This window comes from Nannobrachium achirus (assembly GCF_963921795.1).
Source record: "Nannobrachium achirus genome assembly, chromosome: 2".
Lineage (NCBI taxonomy): Eukaryota > Metazoa > Chordata > Actinopteri > Myctophiformes > Myctophidae > Nannobrachium > Nannobrachium achirus.
Window position 1 is genome coordinate 71,052,614 of NC_137811.1, and position 23,983 is coordinate 71,076,596.

Sequence of the window (23,983 nt, forward strand, 5' to 3'; positions counted from 1 at the left end):
AAGCATTATGTTGATCACATAAATGGTATAAATGGTGCATTATCAAGGGCGCTTTACAGAGTTTGTGCATTACATTCACCCATTCACACACACACATTCATACACCGATGGCAGAGGAATCCATGCAAGGCACCAACCTGCTCACTGGGAGCAACTAGGGGTTCTTGCTCAAGGACTCTTCGACACTAACCCTGGGGGAGTCCGGGTTCGAACTGGGAACCCTTCGGGAGCCCTCTGTGTTCTAATAACGGTTTCTCTACCCCTGAGCCACTTCCGCCCCTAAGCCCTATATTACACTTACAGTATTATATGTGTGACTCAGCAAAAACAGCTCACAAAGCGCCACATTGCAACACGCTGTGAGCTTGTAGATCATTTTTGGAAGATTAATGACATGAAAAGAAATAAACGTTTCAATTGTAATGACATCCCCAAAATAAGAACGCCAGGTTTAAAGTGGTAAACTGATAACATTTCAGAGTGATTCGCTCTATGTTAACATGAGGTGTGTAAAATTAGGCATATACAGAAGTAGCCTACTGTACATACTGTAGAATACTGTACAATTTAACCTTTGACAGTTATAAATGACACATAAAAGAACACCACAGTGGCATATAGACAAATATACCACTGTTTTATGATGTTATATAAAGAATAGGCCTATGAACACAACGGCGGGAAGAAAACAAAAATATTGATGAATAGATGCCACTATGGGCGGGTTGGCACCAGAGGCCGAGGGTCGCAAGTTTGCTAAAATTGTAGGCACTTACAAACGGCAAACATTTTTTTATATCTTGACATGCCCAAAACATGGACGCCATCAGGCTTAATGTGGTTAATGCAGCGGGTCTCTGTTCCAAAGGCCGTTCATATTTTTTTAACACTATCACTGACGCAGGTTCAACGTCATAATGCAGCTTTGTAAACAGCCTATCGGACCACAGCGAGACATGGCCACAGAGCCTCTCATTGGACTGGTGCACTAAGCTGTCCTCGATTACACACCAAATAATTGATAGACGTTAGCAGTTGAATGACAACTGAAATTACAATTGAACCAGCATTCATGGTTTCCAATGAGTAGCAGTTTCAAGGGTAAATAACTCGACCATGAATTAGTGATTGAGTTTACATAGCCGCTGTTGTTTGTTGGGTTGCTGTTGTTGCTTAGTTGGAGGTACTTAACCCCACAATTAAGCAAGCTTCATCATTGTTAAAGTTGTTCTGAGGTTTAACCACATGAACCCCATATGGGTATCCGGAGTCCCTCAGGGCTCAATGCTAGTGGATTTTCTGTTTTCTGTTATTGTGGGGAAAGCTTCTACTGTCAATAGAGGGTATGCACGTCCACTGGGACCCGCCCCCCTAATCTAGACTGAGTGGCAAAACATTGAGCAGCATGGAGCATTGGAGTTTGGAAGTGCTAGTTGCAAATCAAATCACTCTATGGCCCTGCATACCACCTGTTTCTAATTTGCACATAATGCAGGAGGCAGCAGGATGTTGTGTTGTAGAAAACGAGTGCTTCCAAACTCTGACACTTGGAAAAATAAAAACCTGCACATAATGTCTTGACAAAAAGTAGCTCATAACATGCCTATGGTGGATTTTTATGAAACAAAAACTTTGCAGATAGAAAGAGGATAATTCAAGTTTTCAGTACAGCCGCAATGTTGGTGAATTAACTTTGTTTAATACAATCAGATAGGACTTTTCTGTTTGGATGTATGGGCTGTCAATGGCAGAAATTAGTCTTTTGCCACTCAGTAGGCGTGTTCCCACGTAACTTCCAGCAACAGTGATGTCACTCGCATACCCTCTATTAGCTGAGCGACAAGCTCACAATGGAGCTTGTCAGTTTGCTATTGTCAGTGGAAGTTCTCCTCACAATACCAATGCTGGGGTTTAAGTGGTTAAGTTAATTTACTCTGAAACTGTGTACAATCACATTGCCATACATATGCAACCGGACACTACACCCTTCGCTTATTTAACTGGCCTTCATACAGGCACGTGCACACATACAGTAGACATCAGAGGGGGCTTAAGTTGAGCCCTTGCCCTTTTATCTGTCTGTAAAAAGTGCCCTCTCCTCTCCAGACCATGAATGCAGTTTTTACTATGGTGAAAGAAATGCAAATGCCCCCTCTTTCCATGTTATACCTGAGGGCAGCATTCAAGAGAATTACCTTGTCCAAACTCTCCTGAACTTGAATGCAGCATCTTATGTTGAAAGAATTGCCCTCTCTGTGTAGAAATCCACCTCCAGTATTCACTTGATTATGCTTAGTTCAGTGTGGTATCAAGCACTGAAAATAGCATTTTTTATATTTTCACCAAAAGGTCCTTTTAGAAATTTCAGCCCCTGCCTCTCTAACATTCTCTGCACATCCCTGCCTTCACTAATTAGGGGTACTAATTAGTGAAATGTCCATGTTTGTTTGGACTGAAATCCTGTCTCTTCAGGTCTCCATCTACATGGTTCCACGGCACTGCTTCAACCTCTTTCAACCTGACAACACTATTTTGGGATTGTCATTGATATCGAAACCTTTCTAACATTTCCCATCTTCAAGGGTCTTAAATAAAAATCCAAACATTTTCAAGAGATTGTAGATTCGCTATTTTTTTTTTTTTTTTGCCATTTTGGAAAAGCGCTCATGTTCACATTCCAGGAGTTTATATATATATTTTTTAAATGTGTATTATTTGTCATTCCTATGCTTTGTGTCGGATAGGTCAATTTGGAGACACGGTAAACCAAGTGCATTAAGAGAGGAGAGAGACACTATAAGACAGGTGTCAGTGAACCGGGGTGTGCTAACCGACTTGAGCCACTAGACAATATTCAAGATGACATTTGTTTCATTACATCTCATACACATCTGGCCAATTTTTGAAGAACACATTTTTGGACACTGCTCCTACAGATTTTGCCCTAAAATCACGCAAAGCGGTACACAGTATCTCTACAGTCATGTCATCAACATGGATCTGTCCCATTTACCATATTCCCTCCTGATTGGCATTGCCTTCCAAAGTTTGTGTATGCGACCTGATGGTCGCTTATTTCCCGATTTAGGGAGTCTTACTGGTATCCTCTTCAGTGGTCAACTCTAGAAGTCTGTGGTTGTGCTTGTCAGCTCCCAGTGACCAACAGTAGAAAACTATATATTTTACTGGTCAAATCGCAGTGGTGTTTGGTGGAAGACTGGTTTGTGCCAGGCAGAATGAGTGCTAGTGAATGTCACATTGGTGCATTAAGTGTAACCTTCACTGTACCTGTGGTCTTTACTCCAATCAGTTTATCAGCAGCAGAAACGTGCAGGGAGAAGATAAGAGATACCTGGTCAACACCAAGGAGTCTCTCTCTCTGTGTGTGTGTGTGTGTGTGTGTGTGTGTGTGTGTGTGTGTGTGTGTGTGTGTGTGTGTGTGTGTGTGTGTGCGCGTGCGCGTGTGCGTGCGTGCGTGCGTGCGCGTGCGCGCGTGCGTGTGGGTGACCTGGAAAGGGGTGACATTGCTGCCACTTCAGGTATTAGGAAAGGTACGGCATGGGGCATATAAGTGTGCGTGTGTGCGTGCGTGCACTCGCGTGTGTGTGTGAGAGAGAGAAAGAGAGAGAGAGAAAGTGATGGAATAGGGGCGGTTCATGATATATAAATGTTTTTCTGCGACCCTGTCCTGTTTCTTTGTGTGTGTTGTGTGAGAGAGAGTGTGTGTGGAAGGGAAGTGGATCTAAGATATCCAACATTTCGGGGCGGAAGAAGGATCGCGTGGTCTGGACCTCCATTGACTTAGGGGCCCAGAGAACACCAGCAGCCATGAGCAAACAGGTAGGATGATGTGAAACTCAAGTCTTATAAGAGGGTTTGTTTTACGAAGACTTTGAATAAAACATTGTGGCCTGAATGTGTGACCAAAAGCAGGGCCTGGCCAAAGGGTCAATGATATTTGACAAAATAAAATGTCACAATAACAAAATACCTCGATATTGTGATGTGATCATAATCATAATATTATACTTTGACAATAATTGTTTTTAACATGTTTTCAATTTTCAAAAATAGCAGAACTACAACTTAAGCTAAGCTCACAACGTGTCACTTCACATTGTGAGCACTTTATGTATGATGACGTGAAGTCTGACATCATTTACCCATCCTACCTGGTTCACGTTTTTTCCCCCCATTCTAAATTCCCATAGACTTTTTTCATATTGCGTCGTATAAGAACTGTTTTCCAAACATAAACAAATGATCTCCACGGTTTGACTCATATGGATATGAAGAATCAGCCGATGGTGAAAAAATGCTAATGTTACTGTAGCCGAATTAGTTACATTTTCGCTAGAAACAGGCTTTATCAAATATGAGTGACTGACTATCATAAACCATACAGAGCCACCTCCCCGACAATATCGAGGACACCGTTTGTTTATTTTTGGACTGCAATGCTTATATGAGACGATTTTAAGACGACTCAATGTTATTCTCCATAGAGAAATTACCTCCATGAACCGGGGGATGAGCGAGTGACATCATGACTTCACTGCTCTATTTTTTGTGTAATTATTTGGTGATACAGTAGTATTATTATTGTTATTGATGCTTCATTTGTTGTGTTTCCTATAGTAAGGAATCACAGGAAGGCACACCTGACTACCTATTGAGTTCTTTTTTAAATAGTCAAACGTAATGTATCCTTAGATTTCAGCAAATGTTCAGCAATTTCCTGAACAGCGCTTTATGTCTAGAAGACAAGTTATATTAACTGAAAGTACTGCCATCTTTTATATATTGTGATCACATTCACAATTTATGGTGTTATTATCGGGTCAAGTTAATCAATCAGTTACGAAACAGCAACCAAATGCACGGACCGGTATATTGGTTGTTAAGGGCATTCAGTAAACGGATGTTATCTTTTGTTACAGCAAAATTAAATATGGATTAATTTTGTGTGATTGTACATAAGGTCATACAAAATAGAAAGGTGCATTAAAAGAGATCAGTCAGTCAAATCACGGTCAAGCAGTAATGAGACAAAATAATCCATAAGTAGGCTACATAGTACCATATCATAAGATAACGTCAAAATAGGGGTAGCTTATTTGTTCTTTGCCCCTGTGCTCATAGGGGCAAGAATATGCTAGCTACTCTCAATGTTATGGCAAGGCCAAATTCCACGCCATCCAGAACTAACCTCACCAGGCTTTAATCCAGAACAGAGTTTGTAATGTCTCTGCTATGTGTTTGTATCCTCAACACAGCCCATATGCTATATTATGTTGTCAATCACAGTTGAAAAGATGTTTCAGTGAATGTGCTACACCAATATTAATCGTAATTGTGAAGCACTACTTTTGTTCTTAGGTGAAGTAAATATCACAATTTTGATTAGGCCAGATGAGACATAGACCATTAGCAGTTTCACTAGCAGTGACACTGCACCCATACTGTAGTAACTTACTATCGATAAAAGTTGGAAGGAGGCCACACTGTTAGACAGCCTTGTCACAAAAACATGAACCTAGGGTAGGTCTGTAGGTCTGTCTTACAATACAGTAGAGGTTAGTAGGCTAGATTAGTAGCTAGACTATTTTTGCAAACACTTATGTATCTAAACCTTTTGTAAGTTAAATGAAGTTGAAAGTATTTTGTGGAAATCTGTCTCGCTGTCTGACTCTCTGTTCGTCTGTCCATTTTGTTATCTGTCTGTCTGTCTGTGTTCAGGACAAGTACGACATGTTTGAGATGGCCGGGGACGTGGAGGTGAAAGGGGGGAAGAAGAAGAAGCAGAAAAAGAAGGAGAGACTGGAAGGAATGAAGAAAGAAATGGACATAGTGAGTAGAGAGAGTTTTCTCCTGTTGGCCAATGGGAGCTGCCCAGTAATATTGTTCATCATTTGTATCAATTCACTTTGCATGTTTCTGATCAGGTCTGGAACTAGAGTCCATACGAAAACTGTGCATGCATGTTTGTATGTGTGTGGAAATGACCAGATACAGAAGCTGACCTCTAGACCAGATCACAGTGGTTTAATTTGGAATGGAAACCAGGCTTTCCACAGGTACTCCACCGGGCGGCAGTGGCTCTGGGGTAGAGAAACTGTCATTAGAACACGGAGGATTCCCCAAGGGTTCCCAGTTCGATCCAGCGCTCCCCCAGAGTTAGTGTCGAAGTGTCCTTGAGCAAGACTCTGAACCCCTAGTTGCTCCCGGTGAGCAGGTTGGTGCCTTGCATGGTTTCCTCTGCCATCGGTGTGTGTGTGTGTGTGTGTGTGTGTGTGTGTGTGTGTGTGTGTGTGTGTGTGTGTGTGTGTGTGTGTGTGTGTGTGTGTGTGTGTGTGTGTGTGTGTGTGTGTGTGTGTGTGTGTGTGTGTGTGTGTGTGTGTGTGTGCGCGTGTGCGAGAAGAGCCTTTGATAAAGGCGCTATATAAATGCACCATTTACCATCTACTGCAGAAAGCCTGGTGACGTGAGGTTAGTTGTGTGAAGTGTCCTCTGTCTCCACCCGCAGGACGACCATGAGATTTCCATAGAAGACCTTGAGCAGAGATACAACACCAATATTACCAAGGTACTGTACACTGTGGTTGGTTAAAGAATAAAGTTATAATTGGGCTAAAGTATGGTTACTTGAAAGTACCCCATTCAATCACCACTTTATTGAGTACAAGGTTGACTTTAACATGTGGCCTACTTAAGAGTGTCTGCTAAATGCCTAAATTGTACTACACAAAAATGTGTTCCCGGCCTGAATGGCTACCGTATATAGATTGCATTTTTATGAATAATAAAAAGAAAACAATACATCCTGATAGAGCTTTTAAAAACACATAACAGTATTGCTTTTATTCCACAAACTACAAAATCAGCCTATGGTTTCATCCATCTTTAGATTTGCAATCACGAGTGACAACAAAGCGTAAACTGAGCATAGTTATGACAACAGCGAAAATATGTAATTTTTGTCTATAACAAAACCTTTTAAAAAAAGGCGGTGCAGTGAAGTATAAACAGGGTTCCCACGGTCATGAAATTCCTGGAAATATTTTTAAATTAGAAAAATATTTTTCCAGTACTGGAAAAGTTTTGGAATTTATCAAGGGTCCTGGAAGGTCCTGGAAAAAATAGCTATGCATTGTCTTTGGTTATTGATTTTGTTACCGTAATACCTCTGAAATTACAAATTAAACATGGGCCAAATTGTCAAATATTAGAGGCAGAAATTGTGAAAATAGCCGATCTACATGCTCACAACGCCTCGCGTTGCGAGGCATTGTGAGCATGTAGATCGGCTATTTTGACAATAGAACCGTTTTATACAAAATTCCTCAACTCTTAGTGCTCGTCAGGGTGCCGGGTCCCCAGTTAAAACATGATTATTTCGGGGGTCACGGCCTGAAAAGGTTGAGAACCACTGGCATACACTACCTGGCTTTGGGCATTGCACATAGGAGTAAGCGACCTGTTATTGAGCTGAATTATTGTGGGCTCGCCTATAAGGCGAGCACACTTTAGATATTGTCATTATTTCTATACTATACTATACTAGTCATATCAAGTTCTCCTCAAAACTTCGGTTCCTTTCTACTCCTACATACTTAGTGAGAAAATGAAAATAAAAACATCAATGTGTTCAGTTTACAGTGGCGAAGTGTGCTATTATTTTCTATAGCAATCGGCCAAATGGTGGCGCTGTAGGAAGCCTTCGAAAGTGCGATCTTTGAACAGGTATAGCTCATGCTGTGTTATACATACAGCCATGAAACCTGTATACACTTATGCGTCTCCTCATGCTGAACAACTTTCACCCTCTAACTTTTGACCTCTGACCTTTAGGTCTCCCACAATTCGGAATTATATGAAAAACAGTAAAAATCTATCTCCTCCTGGAATTTTTGCGTTAAGCGTACAAAACTTTTTTCACATGAAATTTGAACCTATATCTACACAGGCTATGTGGTGAGAAGTTTGTACGTTAAATAATGATTTTTTAATAATTCATTGTATATTGCGGTTTTATGCAAATTATTCTTCGGCCTCTAAATCATACATGCAAAGTTACACATTCATGGCATTTGGCAAAGATGTAGAGGGTTAGTCAAAGTATCACTGAAACCAATTTTATTCCAATCGGCCAAAGGGGGGCGCTATACGAAGCATTTGAAAATTCAAACTTCAAACAGGCATAAGTCATGACTCGTTTCGTTTGAAGACATGCAACTTGTTACACGCGTGCTTTGACTCAAGCGGAAGACATCTGTGTCGTTGTTAAGTAAGCTCCGCCCTTCGATTTTCCGCCATTTTGAGCAGTTTGTAAAACGCGTAAACCCACTTTTATTCTGGAATTGTCGCGTCACGTGCACAACACTTTTTTTACGTGAACTTTGGACCGATATCTAAAGATCTGTCAGATCGGATTTCTTTAAAATTGAAACATGCTTTTTTAATAATTCAATCAATATTGCATTTTTATGCAAATTATTCTTCTTCCTCTAAAACATACATGCAAAGTCACATTTTCATGACAAAATAGTGTAGAGGGTTAGTTCAAATATCACTGAAACCAATCTTACCCCAAATGGCCAAAGGGGGGCGCTATATAATTTTGAGCGTTTTGTAAAACGCTTAAACCCGTTTTTATTCTAGGATTTTTTTTGCAATTTGCATGAAACATTCTACACGCAATCTAAGGACCTTTATCTAACATGCCTATGAAGGCACACAAAAAATAAAATAAAATAATAATAATAAATATAGCTGCAAGCAGCAATAAAGTGGCCAAAGCCAAAAACACCTCAAATCATGAACACAGCCTGGGATGTGCGTGAAATCTTGCAAGCACATTCCCAATATGTCAAGGAACAGATACCAACCTTCTCACATTGGCCTGTCATAGCGCCACCAGCGGGTCAACTTTTGCATAACACATTTTTGGAACAAAATGGACCAATCTTTGACGTCAGTAACGTCAAAGAGAGCACTGCCTGCGATCTTGACATTTTGTGCTTTTATAGCCATTGTTTTCTGGCTTGAAGCGAGCCCACAATTGTTTCGAAGGAACAATATTTTTCTAGTTGTTATATAGTCCTGGAAATTGGGTTAAATATTCTGGAAAAGTTTTGGAAATTAATTGGTAAAAATGTGTGGGAACCCTGATAAATGAATGACCCGTTGTTCTCCCCGTCGTCCCACGCAGGGCATGACCTCCACGTTCGCCCGCCAGGTGCTGGAGCGGGACGGTCCCAACGAGCTGAAGCCCCCCAAGGGGACCCCCGAGTACGTGAAGTTCGCCCGGCAGCTGGCCGGCGGGCTGCAGTGTCTGATGTGGGTGGCCGCCTGCATCTGCTTCATCGCCTTCGGCATCGAGCTGGCCAGAGGGAACTTCACCTGCTTCGACAACGTGAGTATGGAGGGCAGGGAACCAGGGGGGTCCCCACATTATTTTGTGGGGGTCCCCAGATGATTAACCTAATGCAGGGGTCTTCAACATTTTCAGGCCAAGGACCACTTAGTTGAGAGAGAGATGAAGCAGGGACCCCCACAACCTGTTCATAGATTCCATATAGCTGGGAGGGAATCCGTCAAAAAACATCAACTTTGGGCACTTGGTGACAAGTTTTTGATTTTTGGTATGGTGTTAGGTATGGTTATAAGGTTTACAAAAACCATCGCAAACAAGTTGGGCTCGCCCCCTAGTGGTCTGTTTGCGATGAATCAAATATTCGATACATCAGTATATGGTTGAATCCCCAAATAATTGATAAAAGAGATTTTTCAATGGATTCTGTTACTATTGGGTATGATAAACAACATACTAAAAAATCAGGAAAAAATAACTACCAGAAAGGCACCATTTTCAAGATGGCGTCCACGATGGCTGCCGGGAGCTGAAAATGCCTATTAACTGGGTTTTAATGTGTAAAAATTCATAATAAATCTGCACTTGATGAAGAGTTTTGGATTTTTGGTATGGTGTTAGGTATGGGTCTAAGGTTTTCAAAAACCATCGCAAACAAGTTGGGCTCGCCCCCTAGTGGTCTGTTTACAATGAATACAATAGTAGACCTGTCAGTATATGGTTGAAACCCCAAATAATTGATAAAAGAGATTTTTCAATGGATTCTGTTACTATTGGGTATGATAAACAACATACTAAAAGTTTAGGAAAAAATAACTACCAGAAAGGCACCATTTTCAAGATGGCGTCCACGATGGCTGCCGGGAGCTGAAAATGCCTATTAACTGGGTTTTAATGTGTAAAAATTCATAATAAATCTGCACTTGATGAAGAGTTTTGGATTTTTGGTATGGTGTTAGGTATGGGTATAAGGTTTTCAAAAACCATCGCAAACAAGTTGGGCTCGCCCCCTAGTGGTCTGTTTGCAATTAATACAATAGTAGATCTGTCAGTATATGGTTGAAACCCCAAATAATTGATAAAAGAGATTTTTAATGGATTCCGTTACTATTGGGTATGATAAACAACATGCTAAAAGTTTAGGAAAAAATTACTACCGTAAAGCCATCATTTTCAAGATGGGGTCCACGATGGCTGCAGGGAGCTAAAAAGGCCTATTTAATGTGTAAAGATGCATATAAAACATGCACTTGGTAACTAGCTTTTACATTTTGACATGGTGTTAGGTATGGGTATAAGGTTTTCAAAAACTATCGCAAACAAGTTGGGCTCACCCCCTAGTGGTCTACAATATACTGACCTATCTAATATTTGATTCATTGCATACAGACCACTAGGGGGCGAGCCCAACTTGTTTGTGATGGTTTCTGAAAACCTTATACCCATACCTAACACCATGCCAAAATTCTAAAACTCTTCACCAAGTGCATATTTTATATGAATTTTTACACGTTAAATAGGCATTTTTAGCTCCCGGCAGCCATCGTGGACGCCATCTTGAAAATGATGGCTTTCCGGTAGTTATTTTTTCCTAAACTTTTAGTATGTTGTTTATCATACCCAATAGTAACAGAATCCATTGAAAAATCTCTTTTATCAATTATTTGGGGTTTCAACCGTATACTGACAGATCTACTATTGTATTCATTGCAAACAGACCACTAGGGGGTGAGCCCAACTTGTTTGCGATGGTTTTTGAAAACCTTATACCCATACCTAACACCATGCCAAAAATCTAAAACTCTTCACCAAGTGCAGATTTATTATGAATTTTTACACATTAAAACCCAGTTAATAGGCATTTTCAGCTCCCGGCAGCCATTGTGGACGCCATCTTGAAAATGGTGCCTTTCCGGTAGATATTTTTTCCTGAATTTTTAGTATGTTGTTTATCATACCCAATAGTAACAGAATCCATTGAAAAATCTCTTTCATCAATTATTTGGGGTTTCAAACATATACTGATGTATCGAATATTTGATTCATTGCAAACAGACCACTAGGGGGCGAGCCCATTTTGTTTGCGATGGTTTTTGAAAACCTTATACCCATACCTAACACCATACCAAAAATCAAAAACTTGTCACCAAATGCCCAATATTTACGAATTCCTTCCCAGCTAATATAGTTTCATCATTGACAACACGATCATCAGTATATTTTGGATTCATGTCAATTTGTGTTTTCAGATATTTAACCACTTGAACCGTCAATTCTTAATAGGCTAAACTTGACCTTTCACTCTGTAGTTTAGTCTGCTCTTTTTCCCATTTTTTCCATAGAGTTCTCTGAATATGGACGCTAGGGTTCAAGTGGTTAATATGAAAAAGCAAAAAAAAAAAGTTTCTATCACTCAAAGATTTGGAGGACCCCCTGTAGTAACTCTAGGGACCCCCTGTTGAAGACCTCTGACCTAATGTGCAACGTTGTTTTCTCACTCAACAGCAAACAAACCAACATAACGTTTAAGTGTAGACTCTAGAGCAGGGGTGGGCAACTTTGATGATGGCGAGGGCCACTATATTTCCACCTGAGCTCCAGAGGGCCACAATGCATATTGCTACGTACTACTTTGCCATTCTAGTATCTTATACAAAAGAAGCAAAAATAGACGATCTACAAGCTCAAAAAAACGCATCGCGCTGCGATGCGTTTTGAGCTTGGAGATCATCAGGGTGGGGGGGTCCCAAGTTAAAATATGATTATTTTGAGGGTCACGGCCTGAAAAGGTTGAGGACCACTGCAATAACTGAATGTCTCTTGTCATAACCTTTCTCCTCTCTCTCTCTCTCTCTCTCTCTCTCTCTCTCTCTCTCTCTCTCTCTCTCTCTCTCTCTCTCTCTCTCTCTCTCTCTCTCTCTCTCTCTCTCTCTCTCTCTCTCTGTGTGTGTGTGTGCGTCTCCCCCATTCAGCTGTACTTGGCCATCACCCTGATTGCCGTCGTCGTGGTGACCGGTTGCTTTGGTTACTACCAGGAGTTCAAGAGTACCAACATCATTGCCAGTTTCAAGAACCTGGTACCACAGGTGAGCCTCACCACAGCCTCACATCCCACCTGTCTGATGACCCAAGGTGGTCAGCAGCCTGGTATACTTTAACCCATTTAGGCCAAGAATTATTGAATGCTTTAACCAGTGAAAAATAGCAGATATACAAGCTCACAGCGCGGCACCGAGTGCCGCGCTGCGAGCTTGTAGATCTGCTATTTTTGAAAAAGTCGTGAAAATGTGTGCAAATCTTTGAACCGGTATGTATTTTCAAAGCGAACGTTTGTAACTCAAATTTTGCTTCTGGGTGGTCCCTGGAACTAGATATTTTGGGATGGTGGTCCGTGGCCAAATAAATATCATTCTGGGGGTCCTTCACATGAAAAAGTTTGAGAACCACTGACATAGTAGTCTCTCAAGAACAGACTAACTGAGGTCCATTTAAGTGAAAAGGACCTTTTCGTTGACGATGGCTCTAGCCAGATTGCTGACATAGAAACATAGGGTTTTCAAAAAATCTTAGAAAGGATTCAAAAGACACTTATAGAATCGGGTCAAAATTCAAATTTTCATGATTTTTCAAAAATAGCAGATCTACAAGCTTGCAGCGCGGCACTCGGTGCCGCGCTGTGAGCTTGTATATCTGCTATTTTTCAATAGTTAAAGCATAAAATAATGATACACAATAATGTGTACCCGTTCTAAATAGGTTAAAAATAGCTTTTTTGATGTTGTTGTTGTTTTGATTAAGCAGTATTGTAGAGTATATATGTTAATACAATTTCTAAATGGATAGTTACAGCCCTTGATTGTGATCGGCTGAATCCATTGATGAAATACTGGATAAACACATACAGTATGTATGACCGCATGTATCAGTATCACTGCGCCAACGTTTACAATATCATCTACAACCTCATCATCTGCAAGCTCATAGCACGGCACCGAGTGCCGCGTTATGAGCTTGTAGATTTGCTATTTCTGAAGCGGTGAAAGCCGCTTCCAAGGTGTGGCTTTGTGTGTCCCGTACCTGTCCCGTGCATCTCTGCGCTGTGATTGGTCAGTTTTGTCTGTCCCGTACATGTCCCGTGCATGCTTGACCAATTGAGGATTGGTCAAGCTTCACATGCCAAGTTGGCCCTCCAGACAAAACCATTCATTCATTCAGAATTCATAAAAATATAGAACTAAAGCACATAGAAAGTATAGATCTAGAACACAGAATGTATAGATCTAGAACACAGATTTCATAGCTCTAGAACACATAGAATAAAAATTCACCGCTTCACTGCGAACCGAGGTTTAATTTTTATTTATTTTTAAATCATGAAAATGTATGCAAATCGTTGAATATACAGTAAACATTTGTAACTGGGGGTCTTCTGTGGGGTCCCTGCAATAGAATATATTGAGATCCGGGGGTCACCGCTACCTAATGGTCTTAATGGACAGGTTAAATGTCTGTGTTTTCTCTGTGAACAACAGCAAGCCCTGGTGATCCGGGACGGGAAGAAGGACATGATCGCCGCCTTCGACCTGGTGGTAGGAGACCTGGTGGAGGTGAAGGGTGGAGACAGGATCCCTGCTGACATACGCATCATCTCCTCACAGGGCTGCAAGGTGAGCGGAGGAGGGGAGGGGAGGGGAGGGGAGGGTAGAGCAAGAAACAATGAAAGAAGACGCAACTATATTATGTTATGGAGACAAATGAATGATGTGTGTGGGTGTGTAAGTGCATGCGTTCGTACGTGCATGCTATCACAGTTTCAAGAATCCAGCACGGCGTTGGTTCTCAAAGTGCGGTCTCAAACCTGGATAGTTCAAGCGGCGCAATTACATACGAAGTGAACTAGAAAAAAAGAAATAGCTTCAGGTTTGAAAGCACCATGAGAGTGAGTGTACACATGTAACCAAATGATTTGGGGGTCCTTGACATTGAGAACCAATGCAATAGGGCATAAAACTTGCCTGTGTGCGCGTGTGTGTGTGTGCGTGTGTGTGTGTGTGTGTGTGTGTGTGTGTGTGTGTGTGTGTGTGCGCGCGTGCGCGCGTGCGCGCGTGCGCGCGTGCGTGCGTGTGTGCGTGCGTGCGCGTGCGTGCCAGGTTGACAACTCATCCCTGACAGGTGAGTCAGAGCCTCAGACCAGGAGTCCAGAGTATACTCATGAGAACCCAATGGAGACCAAGAACATTGCCTTCTTCTCCACCACCGTTCTGGAAGGTACAGTAGTATATACATATATATACACCTACAATATATTGTACATTATACCCAGCTGGGTTTTCCCAAATACAGTATAGGCTCCTGACCCATTTGGGGTGTGTGGTTCAAGTCTGGGCCAAGAAATACCAAATACAAACAGCAGAGACGTTGACATGTATTTCATGCCCCATTGTGGTGGTGTCCAACTTGCAGATAGATCATTTGTGTCTCCACTCTGGGTGGATGCTAGATAGATAGATATACATGGCTTATACATACATGGCAGGGACGTGCTGGCCATTGGGAAAAGCGGGACAACTCCCAAACGGCCGGGTTCATTCCCGGCCGGTCCAGGCCGGCCATTAGGAAAAAAAATTAAATAAAATGTCGGCCTTCGTTCCATTTTGGGGGCTGGGCGGCCAACAAAGTAAATCGTCACTGTCGGGCATAAACCTTGTATCTATTTTCGCAAAGCAAAGCCCTGCTTCACCATACAAGGCCGTTGCACAAAAGTAGTGAAAACAGCAGATCTACAAGCACACAACGCCTCGCACCGCGAGGCGTTGTGTGCTTGTAGATCGTCTGCTTTCACTAGTTTAAATCATTTTTTAAATGATAAATACAAAACAAACGGTTTTGGACATACAAGGTTTCCACCTGACAATGACGAAATATAACTCATGTAATTGGCCCACTGGCTTGTCACTTGTCATGATCTGAAATGGCAAATCTTTGAGTAGCAGCAGCGCTATAGAGAGAGAGATCTCTCTCTATAGCGCGCAATGAGGGCCTCTCTCTTTTTTTCCCGGGCTGAATCAGGGGCCCAGCACGTCCCTGATACATGGCTTAGAAAGACATGTGTATAAAGACAAGAATTGAGTACATACAGTAGGACCACAATATGGAAACAAGCCCGTAGAGATTGTACTTACCGCAATGTTTGCAGTGGCTCAGGAGATAGAGCGGGCCGCTTGGGAACCGGAAGGCTCCCAGTTCGATCTCAGGCTCCCTCAGAGTTGTAATGTTGAATGTCATTGAGCAAGACACTGAACCCCTAGTTGCCCCCGTAGAGCAGGTTGGTGCCTTGCATGCATGGTTTCCTCCGCCATCAGTGTATGAATGTATGTGTGTGTGATAGGGCATTAACGACTTAACGATTTTTGCAAGTCGACTCGACTCAGTAAAAAGTTGAGTTGAAGTCGACTTTATGGTTTGATGATGTCATCACATCACACACAAGTTACAACCCCCCAATTATTTTGGGTGGTCCCCAGATGATTAACTTGATGTGCAACATTGTTTTCTCACTCAACTGTAAACAAACCAACATAAAGTTAAGTATATAGAGGATATCTTCACACTTCTAAGTGCCAATTTAAGGACTTTTTAATACCTCTAAAATGACAAATTAAACGTTGTCCAAATTGTCAAATATATAGAGGCAGAAATTGTGAAAATAGCCGATCTACATGCTCACAACGCCTCGCATCGCGAGGCGTTGTGAGCATGTAGATCTGCTATTTTCACAATAGAATGTATTACTTTTTTTCAACTTCGACTTTCGACTTTCTCTGGTGGGAGTCGACTTGTGTATCGACTTTTTTCGTTAATGCCCTCGTGTGTGAATGGGTGAATGTGATGCACAATCTATGCCTTGGATAAAGGCGCTATATAAATGCGCCGTTTACCATTTACCATGCATTTCTCCTCGTCCAGGCGTAGCGACGGGTGTCATCATCAACACGGGCGACAGGACCATCATCGGGCGCATCGCCAGCCTGGCCAGCGGCGTGGGCAACGAGAAGACGCCCATCGCCATCGAGATCGAGCACTTTGTGGACATCATCGCCGGCCTGGCCATCTTCTTCGGCTTCACCTTCTTCGTGGTGGCGCTGTTCATCGGCTACACCTTCCTGGAGGCCATGATCTACTTCATGGCCATCGTGGTGGCCTACGTCCCCGAGGGGCTGCTCGCCACCGTCACCGTGAGTTTACAACACACGGTTCTGACAACCTCGGGTCCCGGGGGTCACCGCCAGGGGGTCCTCGAGGGGGTTCCAGGGGGTCCCCAGCAAAATAAGTTGACCCACTTTAACCATTATTGTATGCTTTAACTATAAGAAAATAGCAGATATACAAGCTCACAGTAAGCTTGTAGATCTTTGAATATATCTTTTTAAAAGCAAACATTCGTAACTCAAATATTTGCTTCTGGGGGGTCCTTGGAACAACATATCTTGAGATGGGGGTCCTTGGCCAAATACATGTAATTTTAGGGGTCCTTGACATTAAAAGGTTTGAGAACCACTGATTTAGAAGAAGGATTTAGACATTCAGACATTTATAGAATCGGGACAAAATATTCAAAGACTCTCTGTCTGTCTGTCTGTCTGTCTGTCTGTCTGTCTGTCTAGGTGTGTCTGTCTCTGACAGCTAAGCGTTTGGCCAGGAAGAACTGCGTGGTGAAGAACCTGGAGGCTGTGGAGACACTGGGTCAGTACACACACACACACGCACGCACGCACGCACGCACGCACGCACGCACGCACGCACGCACGCACGCACGCACGCACGCACGCACGCACGCACGCACACACACACACACACACACACACACACACACACACACACACCAGGGTTCCTACACATCTTTACCAATTAATTTCCAAAACCTTTCCAGAATATTTAACCCAATTTCCAGGACTATATAACAATAATTAAGCTCAATAACAGGTCACAATACTCCTATGTGCAATATGGTTGCACAACATGGTTCTATTGTGAAACTAGCCGATCTACATGCTCACAATGCCTTGCAACTGTGAGCATTTAGATCGGCCATTTTCACAATTTCTGCCTCTAATTTTTGACAATTTGGACAATGTTTAATTTGTCATTTCAGAGGTATTAACACAATCAATAACCAAAGACAATGCATAGCTATTTTTTCCAGGACCTTCCAGGGCCCTTGATAAATTCCGAAACTTTTCCAGTACTGAAAAAATATTTTTCTAATTTCAAAATATTTCCAGGAATTTCATGACCGTGACTGGGAACCCTGACACACACACCTTTCACACAAATTGATAACAACCTGCACAATTTTGGGAAATTCTTAAGAATGGTTGTGTGTGTGTGTGTGTGTGTGTGTGTGTGTGTGTGTGTGTGTGTGTGTGTGTGTGTGTGTGTGTGTGTGTGTGTGTGTGTGTGTGTGTGTGTGTGTGTGTGTGTGTGTGTTTGCTCCAGGCTCCACCTCTGTGATCTGCTCGGACAAGACGGGCACGCTGACCCAGAACAGAATGACCGTGGCTCACCTCTGGTTCGACAACCATGTCCACGCTGCTGACACCACGGAGGACCAGTCAGGTAGAGAGACACCCAGAGAGAGAGAGAGAGAGAGAGAGAGAGAGAGAGAGAGAGAGAGAGAGAGAGAGAGAGAGAGAGAGATAATGAGAAACAAATGGGCGGACATAAGGACAACACAGCTACTGTACGTCCTGTAAAAGGGAGGTTATCAAAGTGGGGTCCTTGGGGGGTTCCTCAATCCAGTAGTGGTAGTTAATGCAGGGATGGACAACTTTAATGATGGAGAGGGCCACCATATTTCCACACTCACTCCAGTGGGCCACATTGCATATTGTGACTGTCGATTCAAAAGTAGCAAAAATCGCCCATTTACAAGCTCAAAATGTGTCGTGCTGCAACATGTTTTGAGCTTGTAGATGTGCTATTTTTGCTACTTTTGAATTGGAATCCTGAATTATCTTTTGTTATTTTTTTTAATTCCTGAAATGTAACATTTTGATTTAATTTCAAAGGCATGCGGGACCCGCATTTAAGAGAATATTTGTGTTACATTTATTAAAAATTCTTCCACATTTGCCAAGCTCTTTAAAAATTAGAATCACAACCTAACACTCAAATAAAATATAGTTAAAGTTGTACTATGTAACTTTTTTTATAAAACAAATCTTAAAATTCTCCTAACTATTAAATCACAAAAGTTTTAGAAGATCCGCGCCGTGAATTTCAGCCTGTAAAGCCTTCTCTGTATGTAAACTGAGATCCTTGCCGTGGACCGGATCTCGCGCCAAAATTGCGTCATCACACTACCGGCCAATCACAGCGAGGGTTATACAACTGCCGGCCAATCACAGCGCATCTTGAAGTGGGGTCGCTATGGCAGCCATATTTGTTGTCGCCCGTTTGTACCATCCCTTCTCTAGGTAATTTCGCCTACCAGGCAGGGTGAAGGAGTCCGTATCTCTGGAATTACTGAACGCACAGGAACAAGGGACCCCTTAAAAGATAGATCTCAGCGAGGTGGAGGCAGACGCGGGGGTCTGAAGGTACGAAAAACGTCCGAAAGACGCGGACGCGACCGCGGTTTGCTATAGGGCTAATGACCACTAGTTGGGCATCTTACACAGTATGGCTTTAAAGTCACCAAACTGAATTTGGTGCTGAGACCACTTTGAGTGGGCTCCGAATGTTTACCACAACATGTGAGGGTCATTGCGTAAAAAAGTCCAAGTGTTTGATGATTTCTGTTCATACTCAGGCTTCTTCTTACTCATTACTGTAGTGTTGTCAACAGCAGTGTGTTGAAGTCATGTGTGCTCTTGTTCTGCAGGCCAGAGCTTTGACCAGTCCTCAGAGACGTGGCGTTCTCTGGCCAGGGTGGCTGGGCTGTGCAACAGAGCTATATTCAGACCTGACCAGGAGGGAATCCCTATTCCCAGGGTAGGAGTCTGTCTGTCTGTCTGTCTGTCTGTCTGTCTGTCTGTCTGTCTGTCCGTCCGTCCGTCCGTCCGTCCGTCCGTCCGTCTGTCTGTCTTTTGACCTGAAAAAATACCTAAAAATGTCTTCTAAATCCTAATGGTTTTCTGAAAAACCTATGTTTATCTGTGGTGCAAAAAGTTTTTTTTTTTTTTTTTAATGTCAAGGAACCCCTAGAATTGTATGTATTTGGCTGCGGACCCCCATCTAAAAATATATTTTGTTCCATGCAGGGACCACCCGGAAGCAAAGATCTGAGCTAAGAATGTTCGCTTTGAAAGAATATATATTCAAAGATTTGCTAAAGTTATCAAGTTATTTCAAACATAGCAGATCTACAAGCTCATATGAGCTTGTATATCTGCTATTTTTGAATAACGTATAAAGTATAAAAAAATAATGGTCAATGAGTTTAGTTATACATCCATGTAGGAAAGGTTAGTTTTGTAACTCTCTCTCTCTCTCTCTCTCTCTCTCTCTCTCTCTCTCTCTCTCTCTCTCTCTCTCTCTCTGGGTGTCTCTCTATCAGAGGACCGTGGTAGGAGACGCGTCCGAGACCGCCCTGCTGAAGTTCACAGAGCTGACGATAGGCAACATCGAGCAATACCGCCAACGCTTCAAGAAAGTGTGCGAGGTTCCCTTTAACTCCACCAACAAGTTCCAGGTGAGAGAGAGAGAGAGAGAGAGAGAGAGAGAGAGAGAGAGAGAGAGAGAGAGAGAGAGAGAGAGAGAGAGGGGAGAGTGTGTGTGACTGTGTGCTGGTTTTGATGAGCCCATTGGAATGTTTTTTGCTCTTAGTTTCCCAACCCACTTGAAGCCTAACACATCCCTATTAGTGGACTCCCTCTTTGTTTGGTGTTTTACCGAGATGGCCGTGGCCGTGGTTTGTGACCCGAAGGTCGCAGTTTACCATGAGAAACGTCACAGCTTGTCCGCGTCCGTGTAGACGTGCTGCTCTGACATCATGCTCTGATGTCACTGTGATGTCAGGGGAACCACTCTACCAGAATGGGTTTGCCGCTCTGATATCACACTCTGGCTTCACTGTGATGTCACACTAACAGAATCCCTTTTATGCCCATATATAGTAAGGGGATTTTATAAGATATTTGACCAATCTGCGAAGTAAATTGTTACCAAGAAATGTCTTCACCAACGTGTTTCTAAAGGTGTGTAATAATATGTACTAAAAGGTTGAAATTCAACTCCCGGGGGAAACCTCATGAAAAAACTGATTTGTGTTTGTGTCCCATTAATTTACTATACAGGAAGAAAATACACAAAATAAATCTGCTTTAAGTAACATGTGAGGGGTCAAACTAGGGGTTTTTCATGATGCTGAATCCATTACAAGCATTTGTTTTGCACGAAAAACATTCCTTGGGCTAAAATCTGACCCACAAAATGATGGTTTAGTGATTAATCATCACTTTTCACTGTTTTGTGGGGGCCTTTTGTAAAATATTTGGTATCATATCAAGTACAAAGTTATTTTCAGTCAGTTCTAACCAAAATGGCTACTATCTCAACGTTTTCCTCGCAACATAATCTCTAAAATATGCCATAAATATAAGGTGCTGGGAGTGAAAATTATGAATATAATGTAGGGGTGCCTTGGATGAAAAATAATCTGTATAGGGGTGCCCTGAGCCAAAAAAGTTTGTGAACCCCTGCCCTATAGGGGACACAGAGAGAACATGCAAACTCCGCACAGAAAGGCCCGTTCGCCAACCCCACCTAGGGTGTGGGCGTGGGCGCTGATGACACGGAGGAGAGACCTAAGCCCAACCTTAACCCTAGCCTTACAGTCCGCACTTCCAACCAGGGACGTGCTGGCCATTGGGAAAAGCGGGACAACTCCCGAACGGCCGGTTCATTCCCGGCCGGTCCAGGCCGCCCATTAGGAAAAAAATAAAAATAAAATGTCAGCCTTCGTTCCATTTTGGGAGCTGGGCGGCAGACAAAGTAAATCGTCACTGTCGGGCAGAAACCTTGAATCTCCAAGTTTCAAACTTGCACATTTTGTCACAAAGCAAAGCCCTGCTTCATTGTACAAGTATGTCGCACAAAAGTAGTGAAAACAGACGATCTACAAGCACACAACGCCTCGCAACGCGAGGTGTTTAAATCATTTTTAAAATGGTTTTGGACATACAAGGTTTCCACCCGACAATGACGAATATAACTCATGTAATTGGCCCACTGGTTTGTCACTTGTCATGATCTGAAATGGCAAATCTTTGAGTAGCAGCAGCAGCGCTATGGAGAGAGATCTCTCTCTCTATAGCGCGCAATGAGGGCCTCTACAACTCTTTTTCCCGGGCTGATTCAGGGGCCCAGCACGTCCCTGCTTCCAACCGTATCTCTCTCTCTCTCTCTCTCTCTCTCTCTCTCTCTCTCTCTCTCTCCTCCTCAGCTCTCAGTCCACGAGCTGGAGGACCCGCTGGACCTGCGCTACCTCCTGGTGATGAAGGGGGCGCCAGAGCGCATCCTGGAGCGCTGCTCCTCCATCCTCATCAAAGGCCAGGAGCTGCCGCTGGACGAGCAGTGGAGGGAGGCCTTCCAGACCGCCTACATGGACCTGGGGGGACTGGGAGAGAGAGTGCTGGGTGAGAGACATAGAGAGAGACCTGGGGGGACTGGGAGAGAGAGTGCTGGGTGAGAGACATAGAGAGAGACCTGGGGGGACTGGGAGAGAGAGTGCTGGGTGAGAGACATAGAGAGAGACCTGGGGGGACTGGGAGAGAGAGTGCTGGGTGAGAGACATAGAGAGAGACCTGGGGGGACTGGGAGAGAGAGTGCTGGGTGAGACCAGTGGTGTAAAGCAGTGGTTCTCAACCTTATCAGGCCGCAACCCCCAAAATAATCATATTTTAACTGGGGACCCCCCGCCCTGACGAGCACTAAGAGTTGAGGCATTACATTTCGTATAACACGGTGCCTCACGTTGTGAGGCGTTGTGAGCATGTAGATCGGCTATTTTCACAATAGCTGCCTCTAATATTTGACAATTTGGCCATTGTTTCATTTGTCATTTTAGAGGTCTTATAAAAGTCCTTAAATTGACACTTTAGAAATGTGCAGATACCCTCTATACTAGGGTGACCAGACGTCCCGTTTTACCCGGGACAGTCCCGTTTTCAAGCTGCGTGTCCCAGTGTCCCGACAAATATCTCTAAAACACTGATACCGGTATGTCCCGCTTTTCAACATTCACTGCAAAATTGTCCCGGTTTTCGCCAGAATTAAAATGATAGTAGCTGTTTTCAGTGGTTGCATAGACATTTATCATGTTCTTTTCATGAAAACATGCTCACCTAACCAATCAGAAAACAGGAACAAATTCATTGCGTGTCTGAATTCAACGCTGAGGCTGTTTGTCAATCACTCACTGCCTGTTTGCAACCCTGTGGTGCGTGTGTGCGCGTGCACGAACGTTATAGAATGGGCACGTGCGTGCGCGGTAACGTGCGCATTGCTTTTAGGGTCCCAGTTTTAGGCAACAGTGTTTTGCGTCCCGGTTTGAGTGGCTGGAAATATGGTCACCCTACTCTATACACTTAAACCTGAGTTGAGTGAGAAAACAATGTTGCACATTAAAGCTATACTGTGTAAGTTGCTCAACTAGTGGTCAGTAGCTGTATAGCAAACCGCGGTCGCGTCCGCGTCTTTCGGCCGTTTTTCGCCACGGACCGGGCCTCACACCACCGCCTGCACCTCGCCGAGATCTATCTTTAGAGGGGTCCCTGGTTCCTGTGCGTTCAGGCATTCCGGAGAAACGGACTCCTTCACCTGAGTATGCTGTTGTTATGTTGAAGCAAGCTACTTCCTGAGAAGTCAGCAAGATGCGCTGTGATTGGCCGGCAGTGTATAACCCTCGCTGTGATTGGCCGGTAGTGTATGATGACGTAATTTTGCCGTGAAATCCGGTCCCCGGCCAGAATCATAGAAAACATATTTACAGAAGGCTTTAGGGGATGAAATTCACGGAGTGGGTGTTCTAAAACTTTATCGATTTAACAGTTAGGACAATTTTAAGATTTGTTTTATAAAAATCAAACCTCGGTTCGAAGTGAAGCGGTGAACTTTTATTCTATGTGTTCTAGAGTTATGAACTCTGTGATCTATACATCTATACAGTTATGGACTCTGTGATCTATTCATTCTTTATATATTCTGAATTCTACATTCTTTATATATTCTGAATGAATATATAAAGAATGATGGGCCAAATTATCATGTGAAGCTTGACCAATCCTCAAAGTATCCATTCATCAGACCGGGAGGGACACTACACGCATATTCTGGACGTACAGGACAGATAAAACCTATTAATTCTGAACTGAAATGGCCATATATGGACATGGGACACACACATTTTGCTTTTTGAAAAAGTCTATTCATTCTGGACTGATATTCTGGACGGGACGTACGGGACAGAAAAAAACTGTTCATTCTGGACTGGAGTGACCATATATGGACATGAGGTGACATACATTGTGTTTTTGAAAAAGCCTGTTCATTCTGGACTGAGATGACCATATATGGACATTAAACACACATTTTGTTTTTGAAAAAACC

General features: G+C 42.9%; 1 protein-coding gene across 1 annotated transcript in view; it reads left to right on the forward strand.

Moving 5' to 3' along the window:
* Positions 1–23,983, forward strand: part of LOC308300240 (potassium-transporting ATPase alpha chain 1-like) — a gene marked incomplete at both ends in the record, with an annotated part of 44,454 nt that overhangs the window by 5,146 nt on the left and 15,325 nt on the right. The window contains 14 exons of the mRNA XM_080744053.1: positions 2,745–2,761; positions 3,715–3,840; positions 5,740–5,850; positions 6,527–6,586; positions 9,212–9,415; positions 12,346–12,459; positions 13,906–14,040; positions 14,524–14,641; positions 16,340–16,608; positions 17,038–17,116; positions 17,870–17,989; positions 19,257–19,366; positions 19,932–20,066; positions 21,819–22,011. Coding sequence (XP_080600179.1) covers positions 2,745–2,761; positions 3,715–3,840; positions 5,740–5,850; positions 6,527–6,586; positions 9,212–9,415; positions 12,346–12,459; positions 13,906–14,040; positions 14,524–14,641; positions 16,340–16,608; positions 17,038–17,116; positions 17,870–17,989; positions 19,257–19,366; positions 19,932–20,066; positions 21,819–22,011 — 1,791 coding nt within the window. The remainder of the gene's footprint in view (positions 1–2,744; positions 2,762–3,714; positions 3,841–5,739; positions 5,851–6,526; positions 6,587–9,211; positions 9,416–12,345; positions 12,460–13,905; positions 14,041–14,523; positions 14,642–16,339; positions 16,609–17,037; positions 17,117–17,869; positions 17,990–19,256; positions 19,367–19,931; positions 20,067–21,818; positions 22,012–23,983) is intronic.